Source organism: Schistocerca gregaria, chromosome 8 (genome assembly GCF_023897955.1).
Source record: "Schistocerca gregaria isolate iqSchGreg1 chromosome 8, iqSchGreg1.2, whole genome shotgun sequence".
NCBI classification, from domain to species: domain Eukaryota; kingdom Metazoa; phylum Arthropoda; class Insecta; order Orthoptera; family Acrididae; genus Schistocerca; species Schistocerca gregaria.
Window position 1 is genome coordinate 409856418 of NC_064927.1, and position 15237 is coordinate 409871654.

At 41.9% G+C, this 15237-nt stretch overlaps 1 protein-coding gene across 2 annotated transcripts in view; it reads left to right on the plus strand.

The window, feature by feature from the left end:
• Positions 1-15237, plus strand: part of LOC126284579 (integrator complex subunit 10) — a 106850-nt gene that overhangs the window by 86762 nt on the left and 4851 nt on the right. For both annotated transcript variants that reach the window (XM_049983600.1, XM_049983601.1), the window contains exon 12: positions 8075-8331. In XM_049983600.1, the coding sequence (XP_049839557.1) occupies positions 8075-8331 (257 nt within the window). The remainder of the gene's footprint in view (positions 1-8074; positions 8332-15237) is intronic.

Here is a 15237-nt window from a genome sequence, read left to right on the forward strand (position 1 = left end):
TGTTTCAGAGTATCTACAATGTTCGTTTTGTAACAATTTTTGGTGCCAATCTTTTAAATTATGTTTCATTATTCTGTATATCTCTCTTTCCATTGGAATTCTGTTCAGTCTGTGTAGTTTGTGAATAATCGTACTGATGGATGTAGATTTTTCCATATAATGAGAATCAGTGGATGATTCTCTTTCTATTGTGATGTCTAGGAAAGTTATTTTTGGTCTGTTTTGGTTTCAAGGGTGAACTGGATTTTTGCAGTATTGATGTGTCTGTGTAAATGTAGTATCTGATCATGTGTTTCATCTACCAAGCAAATTATGTCATCAACATATTGGTACCAGTACCAGAATAATATTTTTATTGTTTTGCTTTTATTATTACTTCAAAGATTTTGTTTTCTTATTTATTATGGAAGATGATGGCCAGCAAGCCACTTATGGGTGATCCCTAGAGCTAGTCCTTCCTGGTGGATGTATAACTCATCTTTAAATATGACATAATGTTGTCCTGTGATTACTTTCAAATTGGTCAGGATTTCTTTGTCTTTGTTTCTGGGACATGAAATAATTTTGTCCTTTGATTACTTTCAAAATGGTCAGGATTTCTTTTGTTTTTGTTTCTGGGATAATGTTTATTTGTCTTAGATGTGTGTCAATTGTTTCGATTGTTTCTTCAGTTGGTATAACCTCAGATGGTAGTAATGTGGCTGTGTTGGGCATATTCATAGTTTTGATTTTTCCCACTTGGTATCATTGGTGTTTTCTAAGCTTCTGTTGTTTGTATATGTGTAGTGGCTTCGCAGAAAAGTGTGCATTTGTCTGGCTAAATGATACGCTGGTACAGTTCTAAAATCTAACGCAAGTCTGATTGGAACATTGGACTTGTGAATTTTCTGTAGACTATTGAGTGTACGTGCTTAGGGGTTATTTTGTATTGTTCTTTTTATTTGGCTTTGTGACAGGGTGGATGGATCTGATGTTTGCATGTCTCTTTGGAATTCTTGGATGTATTCACTTTTTAGATTTTGTTATTTTGCTTTCTGTTATGAACACCACTGTTTTCTTAGTGTAGTCCCTTTCATATATGACAACCAGTCTTCTGTCCTTGTCTGCCCTTGTGAGCATTGCATTGTGTTTCTTCAGTTTTTTGTGCATGTCTTTGGCAGTTTTCCCCTCTGTAGTTGACTTGAACCATTGAAGATATTTTTGTTCTTCCTAACAATGTATGGTTTCTTTTGCTGCCAGTTCTCCGGTGAGCTCTACATTGAATTTTCTGATACTTTTTCTTTCTTCCTGTTTTATTCTATATGTATTTTCTATAATAATGTTTTGTATTTTTCTTTGTGTGATTTGTGTTTTTAGACTGTATTTAGATCCCTTTTGGGGCTGTTCTTCTTCCTGTGTTGAGAACTTTTTTTCTGTTAAATTGCCAACTTATTCATAGAATGTGTGTTGGTGTGCATTATTCCTATTGTGTGGGTGTGTTTTCTGATCTTGTTTCTCTGGCTTCTTTTAAATTGCTGTTTCTATGTGAGATTTAACCTGTTCAGTAATGTCATTAAGTAATAAAGATTGTTTGATGTGATTGATTAATTCTAAATGTTTTTGTATAGTGTGGTTTTAAGAAGTTATTTCTTCAAGTACAGTTCTTGGATCTCCTTTCCAAGCCATGCAAATTTTGTCCTCCTTTCTTTTTTTCTGCATATGACGTGTTTACATTAACCTCGGCATAGATTTAACATTTTTAGATAAACATATTTTGTTAAACCTTATGCTTATTATGGTTTGCTGGAACTGCATTGCTGTTTTTGTTGTTGAGATTCGAGAAAAATGTCTGGAATGGTATGGAAATGATCATATTGTGATTCTTAACTCTGTTTCCATTCTTGCAGAAAAATAATAATGAATTAAAGATGGGTCCACCCTTTTGCAAGTACAGAATTAATGTTTTTCCGTAAAACCCAAACATGTTTTGCCCCAACTGTGGCATCCTCAGTGGGTTTTTTCGTGAAATACATACAACACATTTTATTTAGTTAGTTAGTTAGGAACATTAATTATTCTGTTATGCTATGTTGTTTTTGTTGTGCATTGCACCAAAGTGAACAAGTATTTTACTGTTAATATTTGACCATTGTGACTAAACCAAATACCCTTACATGGAAATATTGGAGTGAATAACTCAAAATAGACATCAGTCACTCCAAGTGCCAGTGATCAGTAATGTATGTCATAGAAAAAGCACTAGAGTCCCTTCATGTAATTTGCTGTCATGGTGTTTTATTAATGTTCTTTCCAGCTAATTCCCCATGTTTCAAAAATTTTGATGGCTTGTTTGCTCTCAGAACTTCCCCCTTCCTTGTACTAGTTCTTCAGGGTGTGTCAGGGAAGACGCCTGGGAGAGGTCTACAGGTCGCACGGCAAGGCCACAGCCACGACCACCACCACATCCTCCGGCTGTCACTGTGTCCAACTCTTTGGCACTAATCTGTCCGTAGTCAGCTGCATGCACACTTCCCCTGAGTTAATCATAAACAATGTTGCGGTCTGATTAACTTAAGCTTACCTTTATTTACAGTAGGTGCTCAAAATGATGCCCCTATGTGGTAAAAGCAGCCTGTCACCTCATGAACACTTTAGCAAACACTCAACGAATTTCAGCTGCCAAAATGTGAGAAATAACTAGCCAAACCCTGCTTTCCAACTCTTCAAAAGTGTTGGGATTGGTTGCGTACACCTTCTCTTTTAACATTCCCCAAGGATAAAAATCACACCGATTTAGATCTGGAGAATGAGGACGCCAGTCAATTGTCCTATCATCAACACACTTTGTATTGCTGTCGTAGAATCATAGGTGATGTGTGATCTTGCGTTGTCATGCGTGAAATAACTGTACATCTGTTCGTTAGGTGTTAGTTCTTAAACTTCCCCATTGTGCACAGACAGTAACAGCCAGTTGCAATCGCGATGTCACGCAACAGTATCTGATTTCCTCAATTAATGCACTATCGTTATTTTGTATAGTTTCTATTTCAGTTTGTGCACAGCTCTGTGAGCAGATGCTTGTGACACACCAGTCTGAAGTGCCAAATGGTGCAGAGATCTACTTGGATTTTTTCCAAGGCCTCCGGTATCTTATCTAATTTGTTTTTTGTTAAAAGATTAGGTTCTATAGGCCTTTTGTTTGTGTAACTCTGATCCAGTCTCATGAAATTTCTTCATTAATCTGCATATCATCGAATCATTGGGAACTTGTACACTGGGAAATTTTCGTATGAATTCAAGCTGACATTCCACATATGAATCTGTTTTTGCATAGTTCAACACAAGAAATGCTCATTGATCCTTCATGTATTCCGTACCGAATGGAAACTTGACAGGAAACCAAAAACAAAATATCTTAACACTCAGATACACAGTGTAGAAGACGCGCACAAGGTTTCTGTCTGAGGGCTGGGCCCAGCGACGTACGAGCAGGGGAAGCCACAGATTTGGCATAGTTGTAATAATTACATCTAGCAACAATATTTGAAGAGATTAAAATTGACAAAAGAACTCAAAAGATAACACCAGTATACTAGACGGACAGTGTAAAGCATGCGCAAACTATTGGTGTCCAAGGACTACGCATAGCAACAACTGGCAGACGCAGCATCGACAGCCGGCAAACATGCTGCAAGACCTGCAGACTCCTCTCGGTTGTCTTTCATGAGACACCTGTATAACCATATGGAAATATCTTGAATCCCTGGTGTTGAATGCTTCAATTTCCATGATTTACAGGTAACTGCAAAGATGATCATACTGGAGATATTTTATTTATCTTGTCATATTTTATTGATGATGAGTTCTGTTGTGGTATTGTTTAAAAGACCTCAAATATTCAGAGGTCTCCCATATCTCTCCTTGATCCTAATGCTCTGGCAGAAAAACCCCTTCCCATCAGAGTAAAATCATCTGTGTCCCACTCTGTTGTTAGCTACTTTCTCAAAGTCCTCAGTAGCAGGAACTAGACTCTGGAATAACCTCCCGTGGTATATTAGAGAACTGAATAACATCTCCAACATCAGAAGACAGTAAGTGACACATCTACCGAAGCACCAGTAATGATTGTCAATGTCCATGTACATCCTTCTTTCCAATCAGATCTTCCTCATTTCCAAATATTCTCAGGTGGCGCAGTCTCCTTAAATTTCCTTTCCTCAGAACATGCTATATCAGAAAACATCTATTTTGTACACCTTTAAATTTTTTTATATCTGCTACTATCGTTATTGTTATTGTTGTCATTATAACTGTTACTATTGCCACTATTCGTGGCAGCAGCAGCAGTACACATACTATCAGTATTAACTTTATTAGTTCATAGTCAGTACTATTTACTGACATTTTTCTCTGTAAACACTCAAGTCATTTTAATACTATTTGTCATATTAAAATTGTTATTCCCAAAGTGAATAAAAAGAAGTACTGTGTGTGAGAAACCATGGTCTGATGTAAGAGAGGGCTTGATGGACCTAATGAGACCAGGTCTGCTGACAGTACTATATGCATAGCAGTGTGGAAATACTGGAAATTAGTGCTAAGAAAACACTGAATGCTTTCCATAATTTAGGTACCTACAAGCCTTATATCTAACGGATTAATGCAAGTCATCATTAAAACCATATTCTTCAGATGTAGACTCTCCTATCCACTTCACCCGATCCTCCTCAACTCACTGTGCCACCTTCCTGCATGTTGGCCTCCTTCTCTGCTGGCCCCATCCACACCTCTATTCACATTAAACCCACCAACCTCCCAGCTGTACCTGCATTTCAACAGCTGTTACCCCTTTCACACCAAAAAAATCCCTCCGTCAGCCTGGCCACCTGGGTGAAGCATATCTGCAGTGATAAGAATTCCTTTCCCCAGTATGCTGAAGGTTTCACCAACACCTTCACAGACAGGCACTACCTCTCAGACCTAGTCCACAGATCTCCCATGTCATTTTCCCCACATACCCCCAATCCTCCCACCATCCCCACCTACTAAAGAGTGCCCTCTTCTTCACCTGATACTCTCCCAGACCCTTCATCAGGGCTTTAACTACATATCATGCACTGAAATGAGGAATAACCAAGATCCTTTCCAGCCCTCCTAAAGCGACCAATCTCCACAGAATCCTAGTCTGTCCCTATGCCACTTCCAGTCCCAACCCCCAGCCACTGCCTGTAGAAGAGCCCATTGCAAGATCTGCCCAATCCACCTCCGAGCACTTCCTACTATAGTCCTGTCACGAGCTTGCCCTACCCCATCAGAGGCCAGTTCTGTTGCAATCATTGCACAGCTTTTTTTATTTGTGTGACTACCAATGATGTGTCCACCAGGATGAACAACTACCACAAAACTGTAAGCCAGCGCAAAGTAGACCACCCTGTGGCATAATATGCAGTGAATATAATGTACTTGTTTTCAGTGGCTGCTTCACAACCTTGACCATCCCCTCCACCACCAGCTTTTCTTAATTGTGCAGATGGCAGTTAACCTTACAACACATTCTCCATCCCCAAAATTATCCTGACCTCAACCTACAGTAACCTACTATCCCCGTACCCTCCACTCAACAGTTTCCATCCCATCTGTTCTAGCATCTCCTCCCTGTTCATATCAACTCACCCTCATTGTGTGCCACCCTCTGCCAGTGCACCTGTCTTTCCTCTTCCCTGCTCCTCTCCTTCTCCATTCCCTGTTTCCTCCCTCCCCTTCCCACCTCCCTGCCCCACTGCCACTCCATGCTGCACCTAGTGGCAGTCTCGTTGTGCCTCCCATCTAGGCCGTACATGCTCTGCCAGATTGGGCTCTCCTCTCCCTTCACCTGTACCCTGCTATCCCTTTCCCTTTTGTGCCGACTCCAGATTGCTGCTTTCATTCTAGTGAAATTGCATTCCACTCTGAGCTGCCGGAGATGGCACTCTGCATTCCACTCTGAGCTGCCGGAAATGGCACTCATGCATGCATGACATGTGCTTGTTTGCTTGAAGGAATATATGATGTAACTTACCAAATGAAAGCGCTGGCATGTTGATAGACACACAGACATACACACAAAATTCAAGCTTTTGCAATCAACGGTTGCTTCATCAGGAAAGAGGGAAAGACGAAAGGATGTGGGTTTTAAGGGAGAGGGTAAGAAGTCATTCCAATCCCGGGAGCGGAAAGACTTATCTTAGGGGGAAAAAAGGACAGGTATACACTTGCGCACACACACATATCCATCTGCACGTACACAGACACAAAAAGACATTTGTAAAGGCAAAGAGTTTGGGCAGAGATGTCAGTAGAGACGGAAGTACAGAGGCAAAGATGTTGTTGAATGACAGGTAAGGTATGAGCAGCGGCAACTTGAAATTAGCAGAGGTTGAGGCCTGGCGGGTAATGGGAAGAGAGGATATACTGAAGGGCAAGTTCCCATCTCCGGAGTTCTGACAGGTTGGTGTTAGTGGGAAGTATCCAGATAACCCGGATGGTGTAACACTGTGCCAAGATGTGCTGGCTGTGCACCAAGGCATGTTTAGCCACAGGGTGATCCTCATTAGCAACAAACACTGTCTGCCTGTGTCCATTCATGCGAATGGACAGTTTGTTGCTGGTCATTCCCACATAGAAAGCTTCACAGTGTAGGCAGGTCAGTTGCTAAATCACGTGGGTGCTTTCACACATGGCTCTGTCTTTGATCGTGTACACCTTCTGGGTTACAGAACTGGAGTAGGTGGTGGTAGGAGGGTGCATGGACAGGTTTTACACCGGGGGCGGTTACAAGGGTTGAAGCCAGAGGGTAGGGAATGTGATTTGGGGATGTCATAGGGATGAACCAAGAGGTTACGAAGGTTAGTTAGACGACGCACATACACAGACACAAGCAGCAGATGGATATGTGTGTGTGTGCGTGAGTGTATACCTGTCCTTTTTTCCCCTTAAGGTAAGTCTTTCCGCTCCCGGGATTGGAATGACTCCTTACCCTCTCCCTTAAAACCCACATCCTTTCGTCTTTCCTTCTCCTTCCCTCTTTCCTGAAGAAGCAACTGCTGGTTGCGAAAGCTTGAATTTTGTGTGTAGGTTTGTGTTTGCTTGTGTGTCTATCGACCTGCCAGCGCTTTTGTTTGGTAAGTCACATCATCTTTGTTTTTAGACATATTTTTCCCACATGGAATACTTTGCTGAAGAAGGCTTTGGCAGAAAACTGATGTGTCTTTTTATTGTGCCTGTCTGCTATGCAGCTTGTCATCTTTATGGTGAGTGGCAATATATCCCTTTTCTGTATATTATAGACTTTGGTGAGCTACATACAAAAATAATGATGCCATATAATCTGGAATGTGAGATGACCTTGACTAGCGGTGTTTGTCCTCATTGAATAATTGAGGTAGCAGGCCACATTGACTTCTGCTTAAATAATGATAGCAAGTCTTCATTATTAAATTATTTCCTTAGAGAACTTGTACCACTGCTGACGTCACTCAGTACTTTTCTTAAATTTACATGTTATGTGGTATCCAGTAGCTAGTTTATTTCTGAATTCCTAGATGAAAATTGAGCAAAAGAACTTTCTTTTTAGTCATCGTATTTTAAGGTCTATCATTGATTTACTCCTCCCTCCCCCTCCTCCCACCCTCTTTTGCACTGTTATGTCATCAGTCACTAACATTATTGTTGGAAACATGTTCTCATTCTTCCTATGCTACTATCTAACAAGATTGAAGTTTTAGGACTATATGTTTCTTTTCAGTAATAGTTTCAACTATCATATTGCCAGTGATGATTTGCACATTTTTTCCTTACATAAGATGAATCACATGAAAGAGACACACAATATATGCATTATCTTACTTTTCTGATGTTGGAAATGGAAGTCCCAATGTGGTTTTCATGAAATAATAATTTGCTTTTTACTTTGTGGGTGTAAGATTGATAATGAGGGAACTGTAAGACAAGTGGGCAGGTATGCTAAGTGAAATGTGCTGTAAGATTATAACTGATTGGTGATTTACCTAATTCACACTTTTTTTCCTTTTAACTGTGACACCTTATTTGTTTACAGAAATGTCTCCAAAGACCTGACTGTGACACGGATTTAATAATTGGGCACATGACAGTTCTCATTCAGTTAGACTGGCCTCTGGAAGAAGAGCTTATGGATCAACTGGTGCAACGAATTCATCACAAGGGCAGTTTTACTTACTCTCCATTCCAGCACTATGTTATTTCCATTGATCTCCTTGAAGAATTTGTGTACCTCACTACTGAACAAGGTGGAGCTATTCCACTTGAAATTGTGCCCAGCACACAACCGTCAAGGTAATAAATCTAAATATTCTCATGGAAAGTGGTGTTTAACCTGTTTTAGATATCATGTACTAAAATGTTACTATTTATTTAGAAGCCTGTGAAACAGGAATAACTGACTTATAAACACACACATCTAAAAATCATCTTGAGGATGAAGCTCCTTTGTCTGTGCTTGCTCTAACAGTAACAGATGTTTTTGGGTGGAGTCCGCCTTTAGCAAAACACAATTTTGTTTTTTGTCCCAGACATGTTTCACTGCAGTTGCAGCATCATCAATGTTCATTTTTTAAAAATTATTATGGCTTCTTACCACATTGAGTTGTCATTGTCACTGTTTACCAGCTGTTAAACAGTGACAGTGACAACTCAATACACAGAACTTGACAGTGAAGAAGATGGCAAAAAAAGAGAGAGCTTGCCGATGACAAACTGTAAAGAAAAACAGATACTGTAAAAACTTAATACAGTAGGAAAACCACACCATGTGGTAAGAATCCGTAGTAATAATAATAATAATAATAATAATAATAATAATAAACCCTGACAATGCTGCAACTACAGTGAAACATGTCAGGGACAGAAAACAAAATTGTGTTTTGCTAAAGGCGAACCCCACCCAAAAAGCAATCTAAAAAGTTTGTTTGAATGTGTGAATGGTATGCAAGAAAGAAACTTCCAGTTTTCAGGTTTAAAAGAACATTATGTTGAAAGCTTAGCAATGATGTGGACAGCAGAAAGCAAGTGCTGTAGTTCCCTTGCTGTTTTCTTATTTATCCAGTCATAAAACAGGAAAATGGGAAGACTTAGAAATTAAACAATAATTAAAAACCAAGTGGAACTATATGGTTCCAGAAAATGTTTAAAGTCTCAAACATCTGTGATGTATACACGCAGACTGATGCAACAACTGAAAATTTGTACTGAGGCCAGGATTAGAACCCGGGCCTCCTGCTCACTAATCAGATGTGCTACCTGCTACGCCACCCTGGCACAGAGGCTTTGCACAGCTGCAAGGACCACTCTAGGACGCCTCCCTTCTCAGTACAAATTTCCATTCACACTTCAGCCCACTTAGTATTTTCCCTTAACTAGAGCAGCATTGTAGAGGCTCTCCAACTGTGTAAGAATCAGACTGAAGCATGAATGGGAATTTGAATTGCGGTGGGAGACACGCTAGGGTAGTCCGTGCAGTTGTGCAAAGCCACTGTGCTTGGGTGATGTAGTGGTAAGCACATCTGCCTAATAGGCAGGAGACCTCAGTTTGAATCCCAGCCTTGGTACGAATTTTCATTTGTCACTTCAGTCCACATAAATAAATAATTAAAAACAACAATGTAAGAAAAAATATTTTTTGCTTACTGTAAAGAAGACATGTCAAGTTGCACACAGTCACAATCAAATACACTCTAATAAAGCTTTCGGCTACAGCCTTCATCAGTAAAACACACACACACACACACACACACACACACACACACACACACACAAAACTCATGCACACACGACCGCCAACTCCAGCATCTCAGGCCAGAATGCAACATCACCGTGGGATGCAATCAGCAATCTGGTTGGGGTGGGGAAGGAGATGGGATAGTAGTGTAGGGTGAGGAGAAAGAGGAATGCTGTCTTGTGGAGTGTGCAGGGACTAGACTGCCAAGGGGTGCAGCATCAGGATGTCCTATCATCTCCTCCCTATTCATCTCCCATCCTGTTTATTTGCGGCCCTCTGCCAATGCATCTGCCTGTTCTTCCCCACTCCTCTCCTTGTTTGCTTCTTTTTTTCCCCCCACCTCCTTTTCCCACAACCTCCTGGCACTGTGCCTGTTGGCAGTTTAGTCCCTGTACTCTCCACCAGGAAGTGTCCGTCTCTCTCTTTTTCTCTCTCTATCTCCACTCATACAGTAATCTCTCTTATCTCTTCTCCTCACCAGCGCCCTCCAGATTTCTGCTTGCATCCCATGTGATGCTGCATTCCGGCCCAATATGCTGGAGTTGGCGCTCGTGTGTGTGAGGTGTGCTCCTTTTTGTGCGTGTGAGTGTGTGTGCGTGTGTGTGTGTGTGTGTGTGTGTGTGTGTGTGTGTGTGTTTGTGTCTTGCACTGACAAAGGCTGTGGCTGAAAGCTTTATGTGAGTCTTAATTGTGCCTGCCCACAGCGCGACATGTCTTTTTTACAGTAAGTAGCAATCTGTCTTTTCCTACATTGCTCCTATTCCTATATGGAGTTTCTGTTGTTCGATTAAATGATTAAAAACATAGCCTACTTGTAAATCTACAAAGAATTTAATTATCTAGATCAAGGATTTGCTATTTTTGTTACATAGGTGACTAGCAGCAATACTTATGATAAAACCGCCTCTCTTCTTGCGGCAAATAGCTAAGTGTGGTTTTATGATAAATAGCAATGAGACTATTTTAAGCTAACAATAGAACAGTAGGAGAGTTTTTTCTTCCTTTCTTTTCTTTTTGCTCCCAAAATGGCAGTTTTTCTGCTGACTGTATTACGTTAAATTTAGCCTGAGTAAACACAAATAATTGTAGTATTTTAACAGTAATTAAGTATTAATGCAATTTGTAACAGTTACTTCTCTTTCTTATTGTGTATTTGACTCACACCAGCCCACTGAAGCTTATCCATTTTGATAGGATCCACAGAATATAATGAGTTATGTGAAAGAGGAAAAAGGCAAAACTCTGCAGCAAAATGACCAATGTGGCAGTTCACTCTCATAGCTAAGTAATTATCGTGTAAATATTGTGCTGAACGAGTTTTCCAAGTCAGGTTACATGTATGGCTCACAAAATGGCCTCAGTTTCACCTGTGTGGCTAGAAGAAAGACATGTTAGTGTTAAGTTTCCCATTGATGACAAGGTCATTAGAGATGAAAACTAGCTGATGGAGGATAGGGAAAGCAGTTGGCCACAGTTATGCTGAATTTTGGAACCATCCCAGCATTTGTCTGTAATGTTGTAAAAACACTACAAAAACTCCAATCACGGTAGCCAGATATTAGTGAAACTGAAAAAGAACATAGAATATGTCAGAAAATTTTAAATATGTATGAGTGTTGCTTGTGACTAAGTGCACTGCTGGTGTATAGAAGCATGTGAATTATCCAAAAAATGGGAACTTGAAACATTTGTACTCCGAGCCAGCATTCTGCTTCTGCAGCGTTCTGTGGTGGTCATAGCTCCCTCAAATTTCTTTTCTTCTTTGATATGTGAATTCTGATGCTTCTCATGATTGTTCTGTTTATTGTCACAGGAAAAATGCTAAATAATTAATATTTCAATGGCATCTAGGAATGTAATCGTGATCATCGTGATGGATACAGCTTTTTTCCTTAAACCAGTTTGTTTTTGAAATAATTAGTTGTGTTATATCACTTAAGAAAAGTATGAAATTACAAGACAGAATTACTGGCAAGTACTTACCTTCAAGAAGCATAATATTTAGCATTGATGATAGGCAGTATCCTAGCTCCCAGAGCTGTTATTTCCTCCCTCAAGGGGGGAAGTTTAAGGAGAAGAAAGGGCAGATCACTCAGACAATGAGAGGTACCCAGCAGTTGTGATTATTCAATGAAACTTTAACGGGTACTACTGTCAGTGTCATTCTCCAGGAATCTCATTCTACTGATGCTCTCTCGCTGACCCTTTGTGGGTACTGTACTTTCTGTTGGTACCAGGTTGGCCCTGTGAGAACTTCTGGTGGTGCCTGGACATTGGTCCACATGGATATTTTTAGTACAGTGATCCCACTTTGTACCATCTTGGAAACAGTTGCTGATCTGGTCCACTTGGACTCTGCCATCATAGTTTGAAATCTTTGCAATCTCAATCTCCCTCCTGACAGGCCACCTGCGTATGCTACCCTGACTGCCCTTCCCTTCCTCCTCCTTGGGGATTTTAGTGCCCATCAGCCTTTCTGGGGCACTGCTTCTTCTAGTCAGGGGGAGGCTCCTCATTGACCAATGTCTTGTAGACCACAACCTGTGCCTTCTTAATGATGGTTCCAGTACTAATTTTGGTGCTGCATATGGCACTTTCTTTGCCATTGAGCTTTCACTCTCTTCCTCTCCCCTTCTCCCTACCTTACACTGGTCACCATATGATAAACTCTGTGATAGTGACCACTCCCCATTGATTCTCTTGTCCCCCCCCCCCCCCCTCCATCCCCCCAATGACCAGGTTTCTCTGCCGAGCTTTCCAACGTGCTGACTGGCCGCCATATGCCTCCCAGGTCATGTATCTGCCTTCTTCGTCAGGTTGTATTGATGAAGTTGTCTGTGATCTGTCTGATAAAATAATCCTTGCTGCTGGCATTGCCATTCTCCATTTGACAGACCCCATTCACTGTTAGCCAGTTCCACAGTGAAGCATGGCTATTGCCACTGCTGTCCGTGATTGTTGTTGCACCTTGCAACATCTTACGTGGCACCCATCCTCAGCCGGTTTTAATACCTTTACTTGTCTTCATGCCAAAGCCCGTTACTTGATCAAATAGAGCAAACTGGTGTGTTGTGACTGCTTTGTCTCCTGTCTCGGTTCATTTGTCCCTTTGTCATGGGTGTGGGCTACAGTCTGCACCCTCCAAGGTTGTCAGTGGCAGTCTTACATTCTGGGCCTTGCCCTTCCAAGTCGCCTTTGTACAGATCCATCCATTCTTGCCGAACACTTTCTGACCCATTTTGCAATGACATCGGCGACAGCCTCCTCTCCGGCTGCCTTCCTCCATCTGAAACAGCTGCCTGAAGCTTCCCGCTTTTGTTTTACTGCTTGTCAGGTGGAATCCCACAATGAAGCTTTTACTGAAAGTGAGCTGCTTTTGGCCCTCTCTTCTTCTCACAGCTCAGATCCTGGCCCTGATTCCATCCACAACCGATTGCTTCAACACTTCAGTCCTCCACAATGTCAGTATCTCCTCCAGGTGTTTAACTGTATTTGGCTCCAAGATATTTTCCCCTCTCAATGCAGAGGCAGTATCGTGGTTCCTGTCCGTAAGCCTGGCAACAACCCGTCATCACTTTATGGTTACTGGCAGACAAATGTCCCCTGCAAGCTACTAGAACAGATTGTGGCTCAGGATCTTTTATCTCCTACCAGTTTGGCTTTCGAAAGAGATGGTCTCCGATCAATCATCTGCTTTGAATGGAATCCACAGTTTGGCAGGCCTTTTTCTCAGCACCCCATCTTGTAGCAGTTTTCTTCGATTTCCGTAAGGCCTATGACACAGTTTGGTACTGTCACACCCTCCTATGCTTCATGAGTGATGTCTTTGGGCCGCCGTCCTGATTTTTATTCGCCAGTTCCTGTCCCACCAGTTGTTCAGAGTCTGGGTTGGCACTGTTCTCAGCTCTCTGCAGATTCAGTAAAATGGCACCCCATGGGGATCCATATGAAGTGTCCTTCTTTTTCTAATTGCCATTAATGGACTTGGGGCCTCTGCTGGACCAGTGGTCAACTCTGCTCTGTATGTGGATAATTTCTGTATTTGTGCTAGCTCCTGCTCAGTGGCGTCTGTGGAACGACAGCTCCAGGGTGCCATCCGGTGCGCTTCCCTGTGGACACACTCATGATTTTCAATTCTCTTGCCTTAAGCTGAGGCTGGTGCATTTCTGCCACCAGACTAAGGTCCACCCTATCCAGGGCTCTTATCTCGATGCCCAATACCTGACCATGGTCCCCCAGTTCCATTTATTGGCTCTTCTTTTTGAAAACAGCTTACTTAGTTCCCACAGATTCGTCATCTGAAGGTTGGCACTTTTTGTAAACTCAGTGTTCTTCACTTCATTGCCCACACCACCTCTTATGGCACAAATTATTCAACCCTTCTCCGTCTTTACTGGGCATTAGTTCTGTTGTGCCCAGACTGTGGTTGTCAAGTTTATAGATTGGCTGCTCCTTCCACATTGCTGCTCTTGGACTCAGTTCACCATTGTGGTATCCGTTTAGCCACTGGTAACTGCCGAGTATCCTGGGTAATGAACTTGCTGATAATCTGACTGGAGGGCGACCACAGCCAACTACCCCCATTCTCCGTGACCCCTCCAGGAGCAGATCTGTGGCTTTACATCAGTTCTCTTTTCGATCAATCATGGGGTGACTCTTGGGAAGCTACCCTCTGTCTAATGAACTTCGTGCTACAAAAGAAATTCCCACCATATGCTGTTCTTCCCTCTGCCTCTCCTGGCAGGAATCTACCATCCTCTGCCATCTTTGTATTGGCTGTACTAGGTTCACCCATGGTGTTTTACTCTGCAATGAGTGAGCTACCCTCCTACCCCACCTTTGTAGTTGCGGGACTCCGCTCACAATGATCCATATTTTGCTGGACTACCCCGCTTTTCAGCCCAATGCACTGAATATGTCTTCCCAGCTTCCTTGTCTCATTTGGTAGAGGACGATCCTCGTGTGGTTATGTCTGGCCTTGGTTTTCTTCACAAAAGTGGTTTGTACTTGCAGATATAAGTCCTTGAATTTTCCTCTGGTATTTGAGTTTCTCAGTAGTGTAGATGGTGGTTATAGAGTCTTTGGCCTTGCCTCTATACTGGACAGGTTCTCCCCACCTTTTCCCTATGTTTAGTCTGATCTGTTGTGCTGTTTTGTTTCCTCTTTTCTTTTGTGTTCTTCCCCTGATGTTGCCTCTTTGTATCGTGATAAAGATAAGGTATGGTGTTCGTGTTGGGATGGGTCAGTAGCAGTGCAAGTGCCCTACTGCACATAGCATTTCGGAACATCCCAGCTTCCCCCATTCACACCCACCTCCTCTTGTTCTGCCCTCTTCCTGCTTCCCTAACATTCATTTTCCCTCCTTGCACTTTCTCCGTTCCCCTTGACTTGACTGTGCTGTTCGTATTGTTCCTCCATTCACTTCTGCCATCCCAGATCATGGGACTGATGATCTCACTATTTGG